The 26447-nt window shown below is 39.3% G+C and overlaps 1 protein-coding gene across 1 annotated transcript in view; it reads right to left on the minus strand.

Annotated features, from left to right (window-relative positions):
* Nucleotides 1-4814: 4814 nt before the first annotated feature.
* LOC113152119 (arf-GAP with coiled-coil, ANK repeat and PH domain-containing protein 2) overlaps nt 4815-26447 on the minus strand; it is a 45078-nt gene continuing 23445 nt past the window's right edge. Inside the window, exons 9-23 of the mRNA XM_026345160.1 lie at nt 23925-23999; nt 17246-17358; nt 16622-16673; nt 16161-16261; nt 15925-16030; nt 15404-15612; nt 14185-14254; nt 13997-14091; nt 13427-13632; nt 11991-12083; nt 11202-11428; nt 10815-10924; nt 10614-10724; nt 10299-10360; nt 4815-6462 (exon numbers count right to left, since the gene is read on the minus strand). Coding sequence (XP_026200945.1) covers nt 6359-6462; nt 10299-10360; nt 10614-10724; nt 10815-10924; nt 11202-11428; nt 11991-12083; nt 13427-13632; nt 13997-14091; nt 14185-14254; nt 15404-15612; nt 15925-16030; nt 16161-16261; nt 16622-16673; nt 17246-17358; nt 23925-23999 — 1734 coding nt within the window. The 3' untranslated portion in view covers nt 4815-6358. The remainder of the gene's footprint in view (nt 6463-10298; nt 10361-10613; nt 10725-10814; nt 10925-11201; nt 11429-11990; nt 12084-13426; nt 13633-13996; nt 14092-14184; nt 14255-15403; nt 15613-15924; nt 16031-16160; nt 16262-16621; nt 16674-17245; nt 17359-23924; nt 24000-26447) is intronic.

The following is a 26447-nucleotide window of genomic DNA, read 5'->3' on the forward strand; positions in this document are numbered from 1 at the left end:
GCTGTTCTTCTTAGTTTTCACTGATACCCAACTAAATATTTTTGGCTCTTAGCTTATTACAGTCCAGTCATCAAAAGACTGCAGCTCTGAGGACGACCTCCGTCCTATCAGTCATCGAGCTGAGCTGGGGCCTGATGCCATAACACTAAATGTTTAGGGAGAAGAGTCGCTCATTAACTCTTGTCCCACATGTTTCCAGCTGCTCTTTGGAGTTTAACCAGCAGCTTTCTGGTTATAAAGCAGATGTTCTGACCTTTAAGTGCCTCGTGTTCAAATGTTTATCACTTTGATGATGAGTCTGTCGTTAATATATGTTTTTACTGTCAACATACAGGATCCTATAACACAACCAGCAGTGTTTCAGCAGTGGAGGAACAAGTAGTCAGATCATTCATCACGTTCACGGTAATAAATGAACGTCTGCTTCTTCAGGCAGAAAAGTCACATACACGATATTTGAAGCAGCACTTGTCTCCTAACGAAGGCCGTTTCTCCGAGCTGCATGTTTCTACTGCACTCCTCCAGCTCCCTGCAGCTGTCTGAGAGCAGGCGTCTGCCCTCTGGATGTAGAACAGCTGGACACCAGACCAGGTGGTGGAGTAGGGAGACCTGCTGGAAAAGGCCGATGGGTCTTGCACCTTCTGGGAACACAGGCGTAAACTAAACAAGCACTAGTCCTGGAGAACAGCATGACCTGCAAGGTGGTGCACATTACTGCACGTTGTCCAACACCTCAGCCACCGCCACCTCTTTCCCCCTCCCCGTCAGTGGTGGAGGATATAAAACCGTGCTTGTAGCAGCGCGCCTGGTCACGCCGTCTGTCCATTCATCATCAGCAGCTAGAGGACACAGGCAGCGGTGTTTGGATTGTCAGCACGAGGCCGCTCCAACGTGTGAAACCTGAACCTTTCTGTTCAGCGTTGAACACTAAACGTTAGCGCCCGTATTTAAGCATCTGGAGTTCATAATTATTCTGTGTGGCACAAATGATCAAACACAGAAGGATTTTTAACAGGATGAGAGGCAGTCGTCTGCAGACTGGAACCTGAGACACAAGCTTTTCTCAGAAACCTGATGAAGTGTTTGTTGACTAATTTAAGTCAGGGTGTCATTAAGCTGTTTGTGAATGTGAAGTTAATTCAGTCAGATCCTGTACTGAAGCACAGTTTGGAGACTGCACTGTACTTTACTTGAGCATCATGCTACTGTATTTGATCAGTCCTCGGTTTCTCTGAATCCACTTTTCTGCTGTTGACAGGTGGTTTCGTCTGGTCAAACAGAGATAAGCGATTCCCCTTGTTTATCTCCCTCTTCAAACACAACTCTTGGTTTTAATTCATCACCATTTCTTACTTGTGCATCTTGGTCAAACAGCAGAGATCAGGCAGCCTCATCCGTCAGGTCCTGAGCAGGAATCCTGTAAAACACGTCTGCATGTTAGTCAAGTAAATCGTGGCTTGGACACAATCCAGTGTTGACTAGTAACTTTTTCCTTCAGCTACAGTGTCACGTTGAAGTGAAGCAAATCAAAAGTTGATGATTAACTCAAGAACATTAATTCTAGGATTCGCATTGGAAGTCTGCGAAATGATCTCATCCGACTGGTGTTCGTTATTTATTTGAAGGAACTAAGACTTCAGTCACCACTGGACTCTGTGACTTGTTAACATCAGTTCGGTCCCTGGCACTCTGAGCAGCATTAATGGAGCTTGGCCCTCTCATCGTTTGTTCACATGCTCTTTTTATGGAGGGAAACGTCTCCAGCGGCGACCCTTCATTTCTCCACAGGCGAGCAGACCACAAACTTCCTGGAAAAGGCCTGGTGGCCGACACACAGCAGCTGGATGGGACAGACGGGCATTATAGAAAACTGATGATTAAAGGATAGGTTCACAATTTTTGCAGGTGCCCATGTTTACACTGGAACAGGTTTTGCTTACTGTGATCATTTCTGTTGCCTTGGATGGACTCGTTTCTTTGAACCTGATGTGAAGCTTCACGCTGATTTGAACTACTTTTATTTAATAGGTTTTGTTGGTCGTTAGTTATTTTGGTAAAAAATTCCCTCTGTGTGTTCTGTAAGACACTGTGAGCTGCACAGGAAGGATGTCCTCTCAGTGTGATCAAATCAAGCGGCAGCAGCCTGTGAACGTCCGGTAAACTCTGGAAAAAGGAGTGCTGTGAATTTTGTCCCCCGTCACTTACCGTACATAGAAAATTAGTGCCTCAGTCCAGTGAACATTAATTCTAAAGCTCCACATTTCCACCAACCACTGGAAGATTTTCTACGAACATCACTTGTACTGTGCCACATGATTTATGAGTAACGCTACAAGCCTGATTTTCTATTTGCTGACATGCAAAGTTTCTATAAACTCAGCTAAAATTGAAAAAGTGATTTTAATTGTGGCCAAATAATAGAAGAATGAAATCTCCAATGCACATAGTGCAGGGATGGACTTTCTTAGTAAAGCTGAAGGCAGCTCGTGTTAAACTTTGAGGGAAAAACAACAACAACACACTTTGTTTTTATGTTTTCTCATGATTTATCACTGGACACTGAGTAGATTCAATTTAAGAAAAAAAAACATTTTTCAAGATGTCTCTGGAGGAATGAAGTCTACTTTTATATTTTATATATATAATATTACACTGTACAACAACATCAGCAGCAACAAGTCAGTAAATACATCACAGGTCTTAAAGTGGAGAAAGTAACTTCGTCAGCAGAGAGAAAGTGCTTTTAAAATATTTTCCCTATTGTATTTGAGGACTTTAAACATCATGTACCCTAAATTTCCACTGAGGTAGTATTTCCTATTGGAGCTAGACCAGTAAATATGCTCTTTGACAACTATTTGCTCCTATGCCAACTGATAAGTAACAAACAGCGGTAGTTACGAGTTATAATACTTACTGAGCTAATTTAGGAACTATGTTTCCATTACATACAGATACTTTTACAAATATTTGACCTGACTCCTTATTATTATATAAAATAATTAATCAGAGTGACATAATTCAACTGTACAAGGTCCCACACAACTTTTTGTGTGCATTTCAGTGGGAATTGAAACTCGAGGCTACTTATCCTGTAAAGCCCTGTTCTCTGATAACAGGACAGAGGCGTCTCACTATGTGAACGGTGAGAAAGGGGAAAACGCACCAACACTGTCGTCCTCCTGCTTCAGAGGGCTGTACTGTATGTTTTTCATGAGCCTGTCCAGTAGTATTGAGGTTGAGTTATGATCGTGCTATCAAGCGATGTGTTTTCAGAAACATTAGTTTGCAGCAGACTAAACACGCACATTGGCTCACTGTACACACACAGACGACTATAACTCATGTGAAGAAGTGGGCACTACTGGCCTGCATGCCTCTCATTTAAACAGCTGAAGAAATAAACACACTATAATTATTAAATGTGGAATGGGACTTTGGCAAAGGGATGAATTCATGACTTAATTTCTGTATATTCAGGAACGAAGCCTCTTTTACACTTCTAATAATAATTTCCATATTCGTTTAGAGTTGCACTGTAACTGAAGTTAATATCGGAGCTTAGTTTTGGCTGCAGTGATAAAACAGATGCAGTATTAACAAAGAGATTCTGAACACGTGAAACAGAAACACATCATGTAACTTTGTAGAAAAACGTATGAGGGTTAAAGTGAAGCTAGAAACCACAACTTCCCAAGTGAAAACCAATAAAGCTGATCCATTAAAAACCCAGTGAACTCGGACTTACAGCAAGTTAAAGGATCCCAGCTGCACGTTGAAGAAGCATTAACGACTCCCTCTGCTGGATGAACTAATTAAACTGCTGTTCTCTGCAGAGCCAAACAATCCAGGTTATTCAGAAGAAGTCTGCAAAGTAACAGCAGAGGTGGGAAAGAAACCAGGTGGGCTCAACAACAGAATGAAAACATCTCATAAAGCAAAGTTTGTTTGGTGGAGATCAGAGTCTCAACATAAAGCATGTAAATAAATATAAGAAACATTCATACTGCACCGAAAGACAAGATGTACAGATGAACAAGTCATTCCTTGTTTCAGACACATTTTTATGACCAATAACTTCAATTGAGTGTTTGAAAATTGCCAAATGAACATTTGTGAGGTTTATTCAAAGTTTTAAAAGTTAGTCTTGCGTCTAATTGTAGATCCTCGTTGAGTATTATTACAGTATTATTACAAATTAATTAAAGTTAGCTGACATAATACAGCATGAGAAACAAACAGAGAAGTGGATGAGTCCGAAACACAGGCCTTTTTACCTATGGATGTGTTAATAATTTAAGTTTCTGTATTAGATTTTCCAACAAATTCTCATCCCAAAGCCTCACATACAACATAGTCAACTGACAATGCTGGGCGTCTTTCACTCAATATGAAATGCAAAAGACCGTGACGTGAAGCATCAGTATCTGCACCCCTGGAGTTCAATTTTCCATGGCCTTACAAAATCTAAAAAGTAATGTACATATAGACTGTGTATTGGTGTAACTTTTGGGTTTCATCAATATTTGACAAACAAATTAATACATGCGTTTAATCTCTGTGACAAATTACTCAAGAAAAGGAAAGAAATTATCCTCAGGGGGAAATTTCTCTACTTACAAGGTGAGAGAGATGAGAATCGAGCTCGGTGACATGATTTGAACAAAACCACTTTAAAAATTTGAAAGGTGAAAGCCTCCCCTGATGGAAACCAGGTCTATTCTGACAGAAACATTAATGTAACGACTGTAGTGAATCCAAATGAGTGAAACCGGAAAACACGGCACAAAATGAAATCAAAAAAGACCCAACACTCATCCTTAGTCCATTTATATTGAAGTCCTTGCATATTACAGGTAGAATATACAGTAAATGTATATTAGCATACAGACAAGTGATATAAAATGGGCTAAAATTGCTGAAGAATACAAAAGAACAGCATTTACAAAAGCTTATTTAATGATTCAAGTACCACTAACTTTAGACTTCAGTCCACTGTAAGCCTCTGTACAAAATGTACAAGAATTGTATCCCACGTTGCATTGGCCAAAGCATTCTTCTGAAATTGATATCATGTCTTGCTATATACTGTTAATGTCAAAAAGAGTTTAAGATTTTACAATTTTATAAGAGGAAGACAAAAAAAAAACAGTTTGAAGTCAAAACTTAGTCACATAACATTTCATTTTCTAAGTGACAATGATTCTTTAACTCGGCTCAATTAAAAAAAAAATGAAACAACTTCACTGAATTACCAGGATGCCTAATTTTATTTGGACAAATGGTATTGTTGTAATACTAACATTAAAAATTAGGAAATGATGTATTTATGCAAACTGAATAAAATAGCTGCATTTTATTCACGTTGCTGAACAGTTCATTAGTCCTAAAGTTTTAAAGTTTGAATTTCAGTCAGCATGAGACTGAATCTACAAATAAAACAGCTGAAGATGTGACAAGACGGAAAAATTAAAATGATTCTAATGAAAGTAAGCATTTAAACAATCTTAACTATTATTCATTTAACATTACAGATGCATCAATAATAATAATGTTTACGTCTGTGATCACTGTACATTGTTCTAACACGTCACACGTCTTACCATCAAAACTGGTAAACATCAGTGGTGATTTAAGACAAAAAGGATTTGTGCAAATAAGTAAAAGCATATTGCCATGTATACGCTACAGAGAGTTCACAAAGCAAAACGTTGATACAAAAAAAAAAAAAAAGACACCTATGTTCATAAAGAGAATCCTATTGAAAAGAGGAAGCACTTAAACAGTGAACTGTCTGTCATACACTTACCTCTCTGAACAACTGGTGCAGCACACTCCTGTTGTACATATTTAAAAAAAAAAGGAACTGTCTTTTGTGAGGAAGTGTGACAATAAAGATTAAACCTTCAAAATAACTGACAGCCTGGTTGGCAGCTCTACATTCAGACACAGTTCAACTATCATTTCATTTTTTATGACTAGGAATCCTTTCAATAGGCTTTAACACTGTACCATTAACTTATCGGCCCTATTGCGAAAAGCACAGTTTTAAAAATATTAAAAAGTGAGGTTTTCCTTTCACAGAAGTCCCCCCTCCCTTCACTGGAGTGAAGTGCTTTTAGTTTAGTAACACGGGCTGAATCACAGCTGCAGGACTAATGAATTTCATGAAAACATTACATAAGGTGGCGTTTTCCAGATGTGGCAGCACTAACCAGCTTTAACGCAGATGTTTCTGAATGATGTTGGAAGGAAAAAAGCCCAACATCTTTCCAGGTGGAGGCAGGCGTTACTCTGTCTCTCTCAGGTTGAGCAGACAGTGTCTTTCTGGGTGTTAGTGGACGGTATTTCTGCTGTGTCAGGGTCGCTGAGGGTCGTACTGCTGGTAGCGGTTCAGCTTGTCCGGATCGTTGGAGGCCATGTGGGTGAAGTCCTGGAAAATGTCCTGGTAGGTTTCATCTCCTGCAAGAACGACAAAGACACGGGACATGAGCAACAACAAAAATAAGCGGAAGGAGCAGCGCTTCTGTTCCGTTCTGTTCCACAAAATTATTTTTCTCCAAATTTCTTCTAACTCCTCTTTTCCTCTTTATTCAAAACACACAATGTTGAACCAAAGCCACCTTCTGGTTTTCTACTTATTACTTCTTACTTAACCCAAGTGAAGGCTGTGAGCTGCAATGCTGGGCTTTGATTCAAAATACTGTGGTTTGGATAAAGAAAAAATAATGCACATGTCTGTGTGCAGCCGTCCAATTTCAAATAATGCAGAGTTCCAGGGCTATGAGCATCAAAACTGTCCCTGAGGTAAAATCACTGTTTGTTAGCTCTGCTCACAATTCTTCTTGTTGTACTAAAGTTGCTCTAACCTGTGATGATGGTTCAAGTTGATACTGATTTCAATTATTTCAAAAACAAAGCAAGGAGGATACATAAAGAAGGAGGACAGAACTACTTCAACACATGTATCACAATGTAAATTACTTCAGATTTGATCCACAACACATTTTCTGAAGAAAATAACATGACGACAATGTAAAGTATCACATATCAGTCACAATGGTAATGTGATAACAATGTATTTAAAAAAGGAAAGATGCTGATCTAATAATGGTCTATTTAAGCTTTCTTATAGTCTCTTCTATAGCTCAGAACCTCTCTTTGTTTTGTACAAGCTAACTTCTGCAGTAGCCTGCCCACTAGAGTCTGAGCCCATCTTTTTTACTTACTAGCATTAAGTAAAGTAATTAAGACAGAACTGTGTTATAACTGTGATCCCACACGCCCCATCATGCAGGGATAGAGCAGCAGTAAACATCGAGAGGAGATCATGCGCAGTGACAGTGTCATCAGAAGAAGAGTGGAAAAACAAAAAGCCATACCTGTCAGAGTGTCAGCGTGGTTCGAAATATGAAACACAACAAGAAGAGGGAGAGAAAAGATGGGAAAGAACAAGAGCAAGCAAAAGGCAAATGCTTAAGGATAACGGCGAGAGAGCATCTAGAGTTCGACTCGGAAAGAAAAGACAAGCCCACAGAGATCTGTTTTCATCAACAACTGTATTGTGATTAAAGTGCAGGAGTTTATGTACAAAATACAGTTGTGTTGGCCTCAGCACCCCAAAGAAAAAAAGAGAACAGTAGAAAGGCACAAACTCTGGGGAAGAGAGAGAGAGAGAACAGAAAAGCAAAATACAAAACACAGAGTGAATTTACAGAGAGAGAGAAGTCGATGAGGTTGTGTTTTAGAAGAGAAAGCGCCTTGTATTAGATCAGAGAACTGGTTCTCCTACTGTTTCAATTGTGAACATACTGTATGTGGGTTGTAGCATTAAGTTCTAGATATTTATGAATGATTATTATATATCTCAAAAATATACATATGCATTTCCCCCTATATTTTTTAAATCATCACATAAATACCCAGAAAAGAATCACAGAGCAGAGAGTAAACTGCAGGTTCATGACTCTGTACTTTAGTCAGGGGAACTGTACTTTTAATAAAAAGTTGTGAGAGAGAACTGATGAAGTTAGTTCTGATTCATATTAGTCTCATCATTCATCAACTGACTAGAGGTGCTGATAAAGACGCCCCTCAGTATCTTAGGGAACCGTGAGCTGATGCTGGCAACAAGGTGTTTCCTCTGGCAAAGCAAAATAAAGTGAGAATCATTCCGTGAGTGAAAGCATATACTACAAACTCTCATCTGCACCATCTGCTAAAAACACAACTCCCTCTGTTCCTGTGATGTCTGTAGTTCTATATCATTTACTATCAATAACCATTGCACATGCTAAAAAAAAGGTCCTGTCGTAGGTCCAAGACATTCCTGATGTAGTTTCCACTTTCTAAAAAATGCAGCAGTCAAGCTAAGAACAGTCAAACAACCTATAGCAGCACATCTACACTTCTGGTTGAAGTGCTCCCTCTTGTGGTCAACACAAATAAATGCACAAGTCCCTACACCCTCTACTCAAAAGGACAATAAATACACTTTGATTCTAAACACAACACAGGCAGTAATCCTGCTTTAAACTACATCCCCCGACAGGTCAGTCATTCCAACCACACCACATAGTGTGAATCACCATAAACTTCCATTCAATCTAACTGCATTAGAGCCCTTCACAGATCTGAGGCTGCATGGAGCACGAAAGATGTGGGATGAAACTGGGGTACATTCTGGCTTTTTGTTCACCATCATCCATAACACTCAAATGAGCTTCAGACTAATCTTAAGCCACATTTTGAGCAAGTATCTACTGTATTTTTTTTTGTAAAGCTCCCAAATGATTAAAATAAATATAAGATAGGACTAGCAGGTGATATAAAGCTATACATGTGGATATTATTCTAGACTATTGCACTTGTAGCATGACGTGCCATTCACGCACAATTTTTAAATATGAGTGTAAATCCACTAACATTTGAGAAGATAAATGCAATAGTACTAAAAAGCCTTTCATCTTACAATTCAGGATTTCCTATCCTTACCAGCAATAAGCGAGCCCATTTAATCAACTAATAAACAAGACACAATATTGCTTTAACCGGAGGTAAATATGTCACAATCAAAATGAAACAAACAAACAAAAACCAAAAGCAAGCATGTAAATGCAGAGTCCAATGTAGCACCCACTCCTGTGTAGCCAGTCACTTTCCAGACTATAAAGAAATCATTTACAACATGTACAGTTTTTGTATACTTACTACAGTTTTTGAGAATTGTCTTTATAAAAACAAAACTGTTCTAAAATAGACTTTTTTTCTGATCAGGCATGTCACAACAGCAAAATACTTCATGTTTGCACAAACACTTGAACTAAGACTTTAAATGCGAACCATACAGTCAAAAGGGAAAAGGGGACAAATTGCATAACAATTATTAGGAATGTGCATAAATATCAACTTTAAAATGAACCTTGGCGGTTTATAGACAAACGTTAGATCTTTCTAGACTAGTCAGATGATTAAAAAATGTCATGAAAAGTCATAATTATTGCCAAATAGTGAAAACTGCTGTCACTTGAGGTCTGAGTGTTACTGAATACTAGTGGCAGTTACTGGATTGCTAGTATTGTTTTTGCAAAGATACTGTACTTCAATTAAGCACAGTACTAAAAAAAGTAATTAAGCCAAAAAAACTATTTCCATTAGCTGTTCTAAATCACAGAACACCTCTAAAATAGAGGAAATCAGCAAAAGTAGGATCATTAGGTGGGATCGACATATATGAAGGAAGTCCAGGCTATCTACTTGTTTAAATTTGTACTTTCATTCATCAAAGCTTCTACATCTGTAACAGCCACTTGATTAAGAAGGTGAATGTTCCACTTTGGAACAAAACTCTTCAGTAATGTCCAGAGTTGATGGCTTTAACCCTGTCACATTAACACAGTCTAGCACCTGACGTTACACCATACATCAAGATGCAGTTCGCCCAGCACCTTGAGCTTGGAGGTTAAAACAGAGCTGATAGAGCTGGCTTCAGTTCACATGAATTAATCATTTCAATAAAAAACAATGTTTACACAACCGGAGAGTTCTTAATTGTAAAAAAATCGAAGCACTGAGGATTAATTGTCTGGGTTTTTAAGTCATCCTGTAAATCTGCTGTTTAAAGTGAACTGACTCCAACTCTTAAGACCTCTGCCTTAGTTTCCCTCTGTTAAGCCTGGGTTTACAGTATGTTGTGTTCTGAGTGGGCAGTTATTCAGTTTCATCCAGCTGCAGGCTTATAAACTCCTGCATGCACTTCCTGTACTGCATCTCGGTGGGGCTGTTGGTGTTATATTGACCTGACTGGCTGTAGGGCCCCTCCGCCTCTCGCATCTCTTCGTTCATCTTGGCCAGTCGCAACCTGGGAAGCAAGTAATGACACAGGACGTCATACAGTAGATTAGCAGACACTTTGTCTCACAACTGGATTAAACTGGATAATAATACACGACTCAGACGGTACAGTATATTTGTGATTGTTAAAAAATACTCATGCTCAGTTCTGGCCACTTGATTTCTATTCTAATCAGGTGGTGACATCTGGTGGCCAGAAAGATTCATGTATTTTCTATCTAGTGAGACTTGTTAATGTTAATCAGCTGAGTGACACTCACAGTGTGACGATGTCAGCATTGGCCGCCTCCACTGCTATGGTCAGGGGTGTTTTCTCATCAATGTCTACAGCATTTTGATTTGCTCCTCTTTTTAAGAATAAACACACTTGTCTGCAATAGAGACAGAACATAATCTGAGATGCATCACATTGTTTAAAAATCATTATTACTTTGAGATGGTAGAGAAATATGGAAACAAACCCTGTGTGTCCCAACATGGTGGCATGGTGGAGGGGCCCTCGGCCCTGAGCATCCTGCTGATTCACATTAGCTGCATTTTGAAGCAGAAACTCACAGGTGACTAGTGAACCCTGAAATTAAATATTGATATGATAAAAGATTACTATCAGTTGACAAAACATAACATACAAAACAAAATACCACATCATTTAGATATTTTTACTCTTATGTTGAACTGATAACTTTGATAACTACTTAAAACGTCAGTTATGAGGCTTTAAGGATCATTCTTTATTACATTTACTGGCTCCAGCACCCTGTGATGCCTTGCTAGTTTTTCAAACTATCCACTCCAGACAACAAATGTTACCCAACTGACAGACCAACAGACTCTGTGGCCATACTCACTCCGTGCACTGCCATAATTAGTGGTGTCCTCTTGTCGTCCTCTGTGTTGACCCAGTTGACTTCAGCTCCATGGGCCAGTGCCTCGGCCATGTCCGGCAGGCTGCGGGCACATGATGCCCAGTAGAGCTGCAGCCCTGAGCTGTACTCCTTGGGTTCGTAGAAAACCACCTCCTTATAGGGAGAGGGAGGAGGCAGTGTGGCAGGCATGGGTGGAGACTCAGTAGCGTCTAAAAAAATGGGAAGAAACAGATGTGAGCAAGGGAGTCATAGTGAGGTAGAGCAGGAGAGTTTAATTGTTTTGAAGTAGAGATTTTCTACAAACAACTCGCCACTTAACACCACGGAGCGTTTTAATGGAACAGTCACTTCATTGAGAAGGTAAATGTGTAAATAATATACATATAATAATATGGAAATAAGATGGTAATGTAACACTGGCCCAGGTCATTTTAGTCTTTTATAGCAATAAGGGTTGTGTATTATAAGCTCATCAGCAGTTGTCTGAAGTGGAAGTAGTAGCCCTCTGGTGATTTTCTGAGGCTGGGTTATATTAAGCATAAAGTACATCTTCTGCTGTTATAGTCTTAACACTGGCACAGAAGAAAGCAGAACTCACTGTATTTTGAAGCTGTGAGATTGTCTCTCTCTCTCCTTGTTATTGTCACACAGTATCACTTTGTCCCTCTGATGCTTGTGACAGCTGCTATTTAAACTAGGTTAATATTGCTCTTGCTCTACATTTAGATCGCTGGGGATATTTATGTGAAGACAAGCATGCACGTGTCTTACCTGCATCTACCAGGCTGTTACTGGAGGGGGTGGTGGCCAGCATCTCCCTGCTCCCATCAGCACTGTTCTGGATGCCACTGTCTGCACTTTTTACTGTTAAAACAAAGAGTCTGGATCACTTCTTTTGCAAGACACAGATACCTCTCACCAAATGTATAAAATAAAAGGAACACCTTTCTGCTGGTTGCAGAAATATGTTGGTTCATCACATACACTGCTTCCTTTTGTGGTCCCTCAGAAGACTTTTCATAAAAGTGTTTCTTTGTCTACTAGATTTGAGAGTTACTATTTTTTGGAGACAGCAGGTGATCCTAATATTTTGTACTGCAAAGCATACACATAAGTCCCCGGGCTGAAATCAACTGAAAGATAAATGAATACCAAGCCCTGAATACCAAAAATACCATGAGAGAGATATAAATGTGAATTTCAGACATTGGCCAAACCCATATGTAAGAACACATCCCATCCCCAGGTGAACAAAATATGGTGTGGTCTGCAATGGTCTAAATGTGACAGGATAGTATTAGAAAGGTCTGGATGAGGGAAGAACAGAGGAGTGGATGAAGGGTTGTTAGCCCACAGCGGTGAACAGAAATAGACAAAGGGGGCGGAGAAGCAAGCGAAACACTAAGCTTTTAGTACTTACTGCTCCTGAGTTTGGAGGAGGTGTCAAAGTAGGAGAAGAGCGAGTCAAGCTCGTCGGGACAGAAGAGAGAGTCGCGGCGAGCCTCCAAGCCGCTGGCAACAGCTACGCAAGGGATGATTTGGTAATTGTAGGGTGAAGGATGTAAATTAAGTGGCAGGGTGGGAATGGAAGGTTTTGGGGTGGGCGGCAGGAGAAGGGGTTAGTCCAGAAGCACAGACCAGCCAGAGAGAGCAAAAAGAGAACGTGAAGGAGAGAGATTTAGAGGTAGGAGAGAGAGGAAAGCAGGATGGAAGCACAGATAGTTAGACTACCAGCTCGGCTAACACTGGAAAGACAGAAGCAATGGGAGGCAAAGAGGGTTTAGACATATGCTGTTCACAGGGAACATACATTATGCCCATGGGTGGACACTTCTCCACGGCAGCACAAAAATCACACAGTGCTTACAAAAGAAAAGGTGGCCACAACCACAAATGACACTGGCTTTGCTGTTGATGTAGCCTCTGCACTATTTCTGTTATGTATAAGAAACAGCTGAACTCCTGTTGTATTTATTCAGTAACCAGGTAGTTTGGATTGAGGAAAAGAACAAAACAAAAACAAAAAAACATCAAGGCCCAAGCCCAACTTTTCATATGTCTGTTCTCAAAATGCATCATGGCTTTGATTTTCCAGGGCTGTTGTACTAGACCCTGTAAATCTTTTATAACATTCAGGCATAAGAGAAAGGTTACAGACACAAATTATTGGGCGGCACAGCATATTTTATATATATTTTTGTACTGACCGGACTGTCCGGAGACATTTGAGCCAGGTCGGAGTTTTGGGGTGGGTGGAGGTGGCCTTGGGGGCAGATGCTCAGTGCTGCTGCTGCTGAGCCTCTTCTCCTGTTTGCTCAGAGTAACCACTTTGTTCTGAAGCTCCTCGTCTGATGGACGGCGTACAAACCGGCGATGGACGTACTTGGCTTTGATATACGCCTCCACCTCTTGTCTGACATGAAAAAGACGCATATTTGTTCAGTTTACTTAAAAGGAAATAAACAGATAAAAACAGTTACATACAGGTAGAAGCCCTACAAAGGTTGTAATGCATACAGAGAGCCTATCTGAAGTTAATTTGTTCCTGGTTAGGGTTTTAAATCTGGCTTCACATTTGAACAACAGAGAGAGGCCAACTTTGTGTAGATGCTATGTTCAGTAAGATTATGTTTGTGAGAGACATTTTATTGACCAACCAGTCTACCAAAGATACATTTTAGCTACAGTTTATCTACTCAGATCAAGTCCTGTTCCTGCTGAACTTACAGGTCAATATTAGTCTGAAACTACCATTATGTTTCCTGACAGTTCTCTACCTTGGGTCTCCTGGCTGTGGTTTTCGGGCTCCAAGCTCCTCTCGCCGAGCTTCATAGATCTGGTTGATCACTCCGTTCCCCAGTTCACACATCAACTGGTAGAGAGAAAATAAAGGTAAAGTAAATCTTTCAGTTTGACCTGAACACTTCAGATACATTGTTTCGAATAGCAACTCTTCCTCACTCACCTTAAGAAGTTCTGGTTCCCATGTATCCAAGGTGAGAGACCGAACTTTAGAGAAATGCACTCCCAGACTCCTGCAGATAAAAGGCACATGAAATATTTTTTTGAATCACATATCAGATCTTTTTTTTGGTGTAGTTTAGGTTCTAACCACAAGGTGGGAGTCAGCAGCTTTACACACCTCAGAAATCATGCATGAACATGAACACAGTACTGGGCATTTACAGATGTCACAAATGAATCCCTTGAATGAAATGCCTTACAATTTTCAATACTCTTTGGTTAGGAAGTCACTATGAAGAGCCATTACTGTTAAAGGCTATAGTGACAAAGGCCACATGAGCCACTGTGAAATTACTGAAAACCAAAAGACTCGACCTGGACTCGACTTGTGTCAACTTGACTTGTGTCAACAAAATATGACCTTAATAATAATGAAATATTTTATCCTGCCAAGTAATTGAAGGTTGTCACAAAATCCCACAGCACACTGGGTGTTCTTGCCAGCATATTTACATTTCGAAAATCTCAAAAGACCAAAACATTTTGAGCATGATGCTCAACTAGGATTTTCCATAAGAAAAGAAAACAAACCGACCTGAAAAGCTCTATTTCTGCAACGTGATAAATAAATAAATATGCTGATATTAATTATTTTTATTAGAAGCCCTAATGTTATCCTTCAGGAAATTATTCTTCTCTAACCTTTTCTAACACTGTAACTGTGTTTCAGAAAGTCTGACGTCGCCTTTAACAATTCTTTGTGTTTTATTTATGTCGGCATGGCCCTGTGGTGTCACGTCACAGCTACAAAGACCTGGGTTTGAATCTGGACCTTTGCCTTTCTGTGTGGAGTCTGCATGCTCTCCCTGTGCGGGTTTCCTCCAGGTACTCCGGCTTCCTCCCACAGACCAAAAACATGCTGTCAGTTTAACAGATGACCTTAATCAGTGTGAATGGTTGTCTTTCTCTATATGTATGTGTGCCCTGTGATAGACTGGTCACCTATTCTGGGTGTATCCTGCCTTTTGCCCAGTGACAGCTGAGATGGGCTCCAAAAGCCCCACAACCCTTAACAGGTAAAGAAGTTAAGATATCGGATGAATAGATTATTTGTCCTGCTTTGTGCCACCATTTTTGTGCATCTGGGTATTACATCAGCATATACACCAGAATAAAAGTACCTGTAGTAATAGTTTACTGATGGAGAAACAGTACTTTACCTGTGAATACCAGAGCACTGTATACAGAGGGTGATGCCCAGATTGATGCTGGCCCAGCGGGGATCTGGCTGGCCACAGTCACAGCAGCAGGCATTACCAGGGATGGCCAGGACCTTCTGCAGGGCACTCTCTCCTTTAAGAGACCTCTCCTTCGGTTCCCCACTAGAGTCCAGGCTACCTGTTGATGTGGACGACTTCCTGTCCAGCTTCTGACAGAGAGATAAAGAAACACACGTTCACCCCAGTGGTTTCCACACAGTGTTTCCTCTGAGTTGACTTGTGTAGAACAGGAGTTAAACATATCCTGACATATTGTTTTCTCTGATGTTTGCTTATCTGGAATATTGCTCTCTAAATTAAAATTCTCTCTAAATGAATACAATTAATTAATCAATCACCTCATGGTACAGTTTTTTAAGAGTTCACTGATTTTCATTCTATTTATCTGTTAAGTAATTGATTTGTCAACACAGAGTATATTAATTTAACCATCTAATCAGTCTGACTGTGTTTGTTTTTACCCCGCTGTCATCTCCCTTATCACGGAAGGCAGTGGCGATGCTGTTCTGGACGGCTTTGATCCAGGCTTGTCGCAGCTTCTCTGAGTCCGCCTGCATCATGCAGCTCCTGTTAGGACAGAAATATATCACACCGCTGCAGTCTGCTGAATGTGTGTGAGTATGTGGTAGGAGGTGGGTAAATGGCTACTTCACCTTCCCACCTTTTTAAACATACTGCAGGCTGATAAGTGACTTACTTGGTGGGTGACACCACTTCAAAACAGAAGCGACGCTCTATGTCTTCACAGTGTTTAACAGTACATAGTCTCAAGTCTTCCACCACCACTGTAGGGTTGTCCTGATGGGATAGAAGTTTAGCTTAAACACAGTTACCTTACTTGCCTAAGTATGTTTAGTGTCTAACAAAGCCTTGAGTTGTTTTTGAGTTACAGTAGGTTATAAAACACAACATTTGTACAATAAATGCATCTAAACAAGAGTAGAAAAAGGATGGACAAGGAAAAAATCTAAATAAAAAGGTGAGCACAAAAACACATTCACATAAAGCTGTTTGTTCTGAACTGTTTTGAACCGTCTACTACTGCTCTAAAGTGAGGCTACAGCACGCTGTTAAAAATACATGTGGGTTTATTTGTGCTGGAAGTCAAACACATGCATATTTGATTGCGGTCAGTGTGCATGGAGTCATTTGACATACCTTAAATTTCTTCTGGTAAACTAGCTGATTGTTTTGGATGGAGAACCAACGCCTGAAAGGAGATCACAAGTTCATTAAAAAAAAAAACAAAGTCACAAGCAATTGCCAGCGATGCTCCTAAAATAACTTCTATGCTTTGACATCCTTTTAGTGTGGATAACAGAAATTTAAATACCTAAATACAGAGCTCATAAGTAGATAAACTAATCCAAGAAGAACAGTTTGCCAGCTCTTATTAAAACAGAATTTTTAAAGTAGCAAACTTTGATATTATAAAGATATTTATGAAATTTTTTAAAGCTTTTTCAGGTGTGTTCGGTCTGTAGGTATGAGTACAGTGCAACCTGAGATATACAGTTCAACTTGTAAAGACATAGGTGGCAGAGAGCCTTTCATGTGTTTTAATTTAATTTCCCAATGCACTGGACTATGATACCTAGAACCTTCCTAGAGTTATTAAATGTAAAGCACCTTTCATAGCTCTATTCTAAATTTCAATGACAGTGCTTGCTTGCTTAATCCATGATTTACCAATAAAAGCTAATAAATATATACATAATTTAAATATAATTTATATAATTAAATACAATATAAAAATTGCTAATTGAACTGTGTCTGCAGTACCTATTCCATGTCTTGAAGGCATTACTGGCCCTCTTAAACAGATAACCCTCCATGGCAATGCCGTTGTCTGCATCCACATTGTACTCGAGCTTCGAGTCGTCATTTGAGAAATCCTAAGAAACAGACAGAAAAGAAAGGAAAGAAAGCAAAGACAGGAAATAAACAAATGGTGTCTTTGTATATCCTTGAAAACTAAGATGGAGTTGACTAAACCTTTCCCAATGTCACAAATGTAGACTATTAATCTCACTTGAGCTAAGTGACCTTGAACAGAGCAGCACTGCACAGCTCACACTGAATAATGCTTCACACCAACAGTCAGGCGGGTCAGAAACAACAGCCATAGCTTATACCTACAGAATAATAATCTATTACAATCAATTCGATATATTAGCTGAGAAAGAAAGTAAAATAGGATTCTAATGAAATATTGGACAGTCTGGAAGGATGTAGCTTTACACTGCACTTAATTTGTCTCAAGACTACTTTACTTTGTCCACTCCATTTCATCCCCACTCCTCTCTGTCTCTGAAGAAAATATATGGCATGTCAAAATGGTAAGGGCAACAAAATGGTTGTGCACAAGACAGCTAGCATAATGGCTGACAGCTGACAGTAGCCAGTATCTCCTGATCACTTCATGCTATGCATCCACGTACAAAAAGCAAAATAGATTACAATCCAAAGTGCCAAATCTATTGTTAGTTAATCACAACGTGTTTAACTACACATGCAGAGACCTTTCAATGAAGCTGACTTGGACCACAGGGTGCAGCAGGCTTGTCTCTCTCTGGGTATGACTCTGGGTCAAACATTGACAATTATGACACTGATTTCACCAGTAGCTATCTGATGAGAAAAGATCTGCTGTTACTATGGTAGTGTGGAGGTCTCAAAACACCCCTCAGCATAGGTGGTATGGTTAATGTGGACGATTAAGCAGGGATGCGACAAAACCAATAAATTCTGGATAATGCACTAGAGACACAGAACTCTTTAAAGGACTTCAGGGACTCTACTTGACCCACTGAAAAGGTGCATTACATGGAACCTTTAAGATGATTTATTTAACTGTCGTTCCATAATTGCTATACTTATTACCTGACTAATTTACAATTAGTAATATAGAGTTATTTTTATTGTCCTTCAAGGCGTAAATTGCCAAGCTGAGCTTTCATGCATCCGACTATGCTACAGCAGTAATTCAATCCTCTGTGTTGTCATGGGACTATCCCTGCAGCCAGTCTAGCTTTAACTACCTGAGCCTCCCTAACACCCTTCCAGCTTTCTTAGCTCCAAGTGACACTGAACACCATGATGCATGCATGTGTGTGTGTGTGTGTGTGTGCCCTTATGGAGTCAATTTACTTAGAGCCACCATCTAAGCAACCAATTACAGATTAATTGCTCCAGTTCTGTTACTGTCATGAGATGAGGAATTGTCTCCTCTGTTGTCCTTCTAGAAACATCCAGGGTAAGTTTCTGAAACCAATGGGACCAAGTGCGCTGATGGATTCAAACTACTCTGACAATGTAAAACGTTTGTGACCACACACTGAAAAAATAAATAAAGATAAATAAAAATATACCACACATAAACCCCAGCAGCGTCAATACAGTTTGCACAAAGAGTCAATGTCAATAATTATGAGTGCTGAGTGAAACTGACCTCAGTCACTCACAAGAAGGCAGCTACTCTTATCTGGCAAACTATATTTTGAGTTTTTAATTCATATATACCAACTACTTATGTTATTCTTCTATATTATCCCCGTGAAATCTGGGAAAGTGTTTTGTTTCCAACTACACATGTACGCTCTACAAACTTTCAGTTTGGCATGTGCTCTTTACAACAGATCAGAGTTTCACTTTTACACATTTGTGTACTGCGTGAGTTTGATTTAGAAGTGTGAGGCTTCTCACAAATTGTGTATTTATTTGTAGGGCATGACTGCATATTAAGGGTGTGCACACTCCCCCTCTCACTGCCTAGATCTTTAAATGTAGCTCGACAAGTTAACCCCCTCTGCCCTCTGATACCATGGCAAATCAGAGGTATGCAGGCACACACACACACCCAGAGAACCAGAAACAAACACAAATTTCCAGCATGACACCCACAAGTGTGACAAGCAAGTTTATTTTGGGTGCACAACTGCAACAGAATGTATCTGTATTAAGCTTCTTCTGGAAAGTATCAGTGCAGGCATTTCAAAAAACACTTTTTCGAATATGTCTGGACAAATTAACCTCAGAGTAGAAGCAATTATCCATATGACTACAATGTATAAAAGAATAATTTTCCTCGACTTAAGCTTAGGCAGAGGACCATGACACTGATATGTGTACATTCACTTACAGATGTGCAGTACTCACACACAAACGCTAGAAAACAACCATAAACAACCCCAAACTAAGGCTTCCCCCAAGCCATCAGGCTCCTCAACACACACACAACAAACTGAACCGAGCACACACACACACTCTCTAGATTTGTCGTGTTTCCATCTTTCAGATGTAAATTGTATTCATTTCCGCTACTGGTCGCTGCTGTTTTGTGTTTTGTTTTTGCACTGTCTTCTGACGTCTGTCTGCACTTTTCTTTGTGTTCTTGCACTGTTTGCACTAGGTTGCACAGGATGCACTTTATGCGTTTTGCTAGGACAACTTAGCAGTCCTCAGCCCCATGTTTGTCTTGTTGCCGTTTTATGTAGCACCATGGTTCTGGAGAAACGTTGTCTCATTTCACTATGTACTGCTTCAGCTATATGTGGTTGGAATGACAATAAAGCTTCTTGACTTGACTTGACTACTGTGAAAGAATGAAAAAAACATATATGCTGTTGCTGTTGTGTAAAAACCTTTCTGCTCTTTTTGATAAGACTGTGGTTTGAGAATTTCCTCAAACTTGGGCCTGGGAAACAATTTCAAACCTAAAAAGAGGCAGTGGTCATACTATGAGCAAGGCTGTTGTTCTTGTTTCTCCTGAAACATCTTGAACAGAGATACAAAAAAAATGAAAATGGGCTGCAGAGCAACAAACCAGCAAACCGAGTTTACGTAAGCGAACACTGGCACCAAGATAAGCCATCAAAATGAAGCATGCTACACGATCAAGACACATCAAGACTTATGCATGTATAACACTCTATAATGATAGAACTGTCGCAGATGAAAACAGCACAAACATCACAGTTCAGTCTCTTAGTGTGCACGAAAGGAGAGGAGGCGAAAGACAGGGGCAAGTAGGGTTACAAAACGGAAGTCAGATGGAAATCGATGCAGTGACTCTACGTACGGAGGTCGACCTCCAAGCACAAAAGCTGCGGCAGTCTGGTAAAGAGTCGAGCTCTGTCACCTCCTAAAATGTCACACACAGCAAGAGAACAACACATAGAGAAAAGAAGTGGTTTTCCTAACACTAACACACAGGAATTCCAATTATCGCATTTTTGTCAAAATAAAAAACGGCAGACAGAGAGGAGAAACAATCATACTAAAGAAGCACAAACATAAACACAGCCTATTACTATAAACAGTGATGGGCACAGAGATACTGTTGCACGCATGGAGATATATAACATATAAATAGTCCAACTCCACTCACCAGATACCAAACGTAGTGGAAACGACTGAAAATCTTCATTTCTCATCAATTTTATCTCCTTATAAAATCGTGTGCCACCCTGTGTCTGTGTGTGAGTCAATGTTTCACTGTGAGGCCAGTGAATCTTTGCTGTCTCAAGTGTCCTTTTGTAGCATCTCATTGGCTGGCAATTGAAGCAGCACAACCTGTCTCTTTAAAACACACACTCGCCTCCTCCTGTCCTGTGTCCCTGTGTGTCTATCAAAACTGACCTGAACTAAGCTTTTCTCTTCACTCTCTCCTCTGCCTCATGGTGTGTTAGTAAAGTAGCCAATGCTTTAGGCATGCTGTATGCCTGTGACTTGTAATTTCTTTTAACAAAAATTAAGGGGGACAAAAAAACATTCATTGTTTATAGCTGTTGGGTGATTCTGGTTAATTCTCAATGGAAAACGGTTAGTGAGATCTTAATTCCATACCTGTACCTGCATCAAAACCAATGACTTGTGTGTTTCATTCTGGGATAAAACAGAAAAATCTTTAAGCAAGTTTAATTAATACCATTGTGACATTGTAATGCCACATGGTTGCAGTGCAGCTGCTGAATAATACACACAGGTAGATAGGAGGCATACTAAATACAACCTCAGGACCACCTTCAACTACCCCAAGGATGGGTTCCATCAATACAATGATAATGGGACAGGTTTATGTACAAGCACAAATGAAACTTGACAGGAGTTAAAAGACACAAAAACCAGTGCAATAAGTAAAAGTTTTGTCTAAAATGGTATATGAAACAATTCACTAATTGCTTTACAGGCCTAGGTATTAAAAAAAAACGGGCATCATCCAAAAAAGTGTGATTTGTTCTTACACATAACAGTGATTGAAGATCATTTGTAGCATTTGCCAATTTCCTCTTATTTGAAATTAAAATTAGGTGTTGTTGGTCATGAACATGTGTAGATGGTAGTTTTGTTAATGTTAGTGCAAATAGCCCTCATCAATAAGGTTGATAAAAGATAATTACCTTAGTTTATATTAAATACACTATACTGTTAAAAGAGTATTGTAGGTTCTTCTCTCAGTCTGGTAAAGTTGCCTCATGTTTATACAGACAAGTTGTGCAAAAAATGCTAAACCCAAACACGATCACTCACTTGGAATAAACTTGGGAAAGAGTGTGAGCCCATTAAACCTAATAGACTTTCACCTAGATTATAACATTTGAGAAATACTAATTTTGAAACATTCAATAAGTACTACAGCACTATTCTCCTGCACAGCACAGGGTAATCTACAGTGTCAGAGGCAAGTCGTTGTACATGTTACTATTTTCAAGCTAAACATGTGAGTACAGTACATAGCTTTACCACTGCATGAATGTCATACAGGTACTCACTATCAGAATGCTTCACTTTATTTTACTGCCACAGAAACGCATTAAAGACCTTCCTTTTTACCCCAAGTAATGCAGTACCACATACTGGGTGCAAAACAAACAGCATAAATACAGCTTGGCAGGTCATGTGAAAAATGTAATAATTATGTCAAATAAATTTTACATTCATTAATGAATGTAGGTTGATTTGTATACACAAACTGCAAAAAGCACAAGGACAACTGAAATATATCATACGGCATATCATGCATGTTTCCAGTTCGTGACAAATCTCTTCCAATCTTGTGATGAATTAGATCACACATTTCTCCACAAATGATGTAAGCTGCAGAAGTGGAGTATGGGAAACAGTAAAGAGTACAGTATCTATCCAACCATGCAAGCACAGAAAGGGAAAAAGGAAGAGTAACACAGCTTACCTGCAGAGCAGCCTGAAGTGAGCAGAAGAATATCAGAGGAAAGAAAGAGCAACAGTAGAAGAAAAGAAAAAACAGTCTGTTAGCAGTGTCTCTGGACCAACAGCCAGATAAGCGAGAGCAGTGAAAGTGAGACAACATAAAAATAGCATCTAAATAAATTGAAGTGGTGGATAGGTGCTCAAAGACAAGCAGAAGTTGGCACACATACCATGAATGGAAGAGCAAGAGCGAAGAGAGAGAGAGAGAGAGAGGGCAGAAGATATATTCATTGGGACAACAAATGAGAAAATGAGACAACAGAAAGGACATAAAAAGAAACATTGAAGACACAATAAACTGTGTTTGTACACACAGAGACAAAGAAATAAATGTCACTTAAAGGAAAAGTAACTGAAGCCTAGCATAAAACAGCAGGGTTGAATACTGACAGATGTTGTCTGGAGTTAATGATGTTTGATGTACAGTACAATTACAGCTAACAGCAATTCACCACCTACACCTACTACATATTGTAACCTAATTCCCCACATCCTGCTTCTGCTCAAATAGTATTCTGCTCAAGATCCAAAGAAGCTTTTGATTTGATAATTCCGACAATCATATTTATGCTATTGCCCATTTTATATTTCTCTACAAAATGTCGCGTGCATCCTTCTGGAAGGTGACATAACACTGTAATAAGTCTGACTCACTGTGGACATTTGGGTTGGCAGGAGAGAAGGGATCATGCTGAAACCCAACCTTGTTTGTTTGGAAATGGGTTTCTGTCAGCTGTCAATAATGTATGGGTGTGTGGCTGAGATCATCCTCAGGTTCACCTTACACCTGAGGGTGGAGCACTACCTCCATTCACTCAAATGACAAATGTAAGTGAATGGATTAAACTGGACTTTTTTAGAATTCAGTGCAGGAGGCACTGAGGGGTGTTTGTCTGTGGCCTATGAGCACCTGGTCGCAAGGTACAAGTCCTCCAACATTTGAGCAGAGGTTTTAATTTTAATAGAAAGAGGCCTGAGTGTAATAAGAAATGCTTAGTGGCCAAAGCCAAGAGGATCCAACAGTCATAAAGTTACTACACATACAGAGAAGAGAGAGAAGAGTAAATGCTCATGTTTGTTTTTTCAGGTTGCCAGACAGAGACAAGTAGAATGAGTCGTACATGATTTTCATTCATAACTGTGTACCTAATATGTTGTATAATGCTGTGTTATGTTCAATGCTGTTCTAGTTTAAATTGGGGGCAGATGAGTGTGTTGAGTGTTTGTGCACCTTTTGCTGGATGGTGGAGTGTCTCAGCTCCATGTCTCTCTTCTCTTTGGCAGCATCCACCACCAGCTGGTCCAACTGCAAACACACAGAGCAACTGATTAGTGAAACGTACCAAACCATCTGCCCTTATTCAAAGACAGCATATACAAATACACTGTACTTTCTATACAGGTTAATTGCAAAGGAAATAAACACTAATTCACATACAACATCTACATGTTTACACTCTTATTCAAGGATAATAATAAAGTAAACAGTATTATTTAAACTGATTAAAAAAAACAAAACAGTAAGTTGTGTGAGAAAAAAATAGAAGGGTGGTCCATTAAAATCCTTTTTATTTCCCCTTCCAATCTTGGGAAAAAATATAATGCCAGCAGATAAACAATATTTCCACAGGCCACAACTAAACAAGACCTTCTTTCTCCTCTGAACAAAATGAACTGTGCTGCAGTTGCTTCTTCATGTATGAAATTGGATGGAGGATGATTGATTCTCCCCATCTCTGGGAGTAACTATGGTGTGAAGAGAGGAAAACAAAAGACCTTTTGAGCAGAGAAGAAAGCAACAAATCATAAAAGGACTTCAGTGAAGTGCTGAAGGTTATAGGGTGTTACTGAAAATTTGTCAGTTTGCATTAGAGCAGTGAAATGCTACTGATAGTTTGCCTCTTGATAGTCTGTTGCAATAAGTGATCTAAATAAGCACGTTAAATCCCAAACACAAACGTTAGCCTATTAAACCTAATACTGACTATAAGTCAGTGATAGTTAGACTTTGGAAGAATAAACATGATTTTTTATGACAGAATGATTAACTCTTCATTTAACTTTATTTTGGAAGCAAATGCAGCTCGTTATCATGCTTGATAAAAACTAATAATAGATTTTACTGAATCAATCTAGCTGGGCCAATCATACTTTAACAACTTAAAGCTATGACCATTATCATAATGTGACATGCATGTAGAACATGCATTAAAATACTATCAAGATGTATATATAGCCCAATATCATAGGTGTGCTGCGAGGAGCTTTACAATTCAAACAGCTTGCAACACCCTCTGTCCCTTCAACTGAATAAGGAAAAAACATTTAACAGAAAAAAAGGAATCTAAGGAAGAGCAACAGAGGACAGACATGAACTAGGTCATATGTACAGAGCTTAATAGCTGCTTTATAAATGGACAATGAGAATGAAAAATATTTAGATTGTAAACATAAGTGACTTTAGTCACCGAAAATTTAATGCGGGCTTCTGTCTACTGACAGCTGCTACCTGTATGTGAACACTACGTACGACTTTATAGATAAAACAACACTGGTTACTTTCATTCATACTAACTGGTTACAAAGAAGGCTCTGTACCAAATGAGATAGAGAAGGGCAAAACCAACATATTGGCACAGAAAGTTTTGTATTGTAGCCTTTAATTTCTCCGCAAAAGAACATTCTGCATATTAGCACCAAACACGCTGTGCATTCCTTTATGAAATATTACTCTGGAGCAAAGCCTCAAAACATGAAAATGCTACTATCAGATAATTTCAGAGAAGACAGCATTTGGAGGAGCTGTGTCCTTTGTTTGGTTTAAAGAGGAAGTGGGTGGACGGCAAAGCAGCAGGCTGATAAAATCAGATGGGAAATGTTTTCCCATGTTGCACCACAACAACTAGTGCTTCTGGTTGTATCTATAAAGGCAGGTACAGTTATAGCTCTGCACATACTTCATGACAGTGATTCACCTTTAACATCTTATCCATTTTACTTTGTAGTCTCTACTTATAGTATCAGCAGAGACAGCCACCACAAATATTTTATTCTGCATCTCTTTGTCACCTACATACCTACATACCACAGCAATACACTGAAGCCCTTTGATCAATCGCTCTGCCTTCCACTCAAATCTGTCTGAACATGTACTGTAACTACTATACCATAGATGACATAATGCATGACTCACGGAAAAGACACAAAGCATCCTTTAGAATGAATATATTCATTAAACTCACGTGTTCAATTCTGAGCAAGTGCGTCACAGAAAGATGAATATACTATATATTTAAAAGCACCTACTTCTACACCTACTTCTTTCCAACAGGAACTGGAAAAATGAGGACATTTCATATGAATCACATAAGCTGTCATTCAATCACATTCAAACTCACTTCCTTAGCTTGTCCCCAGCTGATTGTGAGTTAACAAAATATTTTTGTAAAAATTTTTTCGAGTAATTTTCAGTTTTCTGCTACAAAGAAAAGTTTTAGAAACACTATCATGCAGCACTGCTTAACAGCTCTATACTCTCTACAGTACTGTAAACACTGTGGTTTTTACTCCAGAACAAGGTAACAAACTGATACCTGACCTATATCCCACTTTTATCATGCCTTTCCACTAAATCTAACATTACAAGGAAGGATAAAGGATGAGTGGTACTAGTATTTTGTTGGTAGTATTCCCAGCGCTGATCACTTGGTTACACAAATTAAGGAAAATTATCAGACCTGTTGACAACTTCTCC

Source organism: Anabas testudineus, chromosome 4 (assembly GCF_900324465.2).
Source record: "Anabas testudineus chromosome 4, fAnaTes1.2, whole genome shotgun sequence".
Lineage (NCBI taxonomy): Eukaryota > Metazoa > Chordata > Actinopteri > Anabantiformes > Anabantidae > Anabas > Anabas testudineus.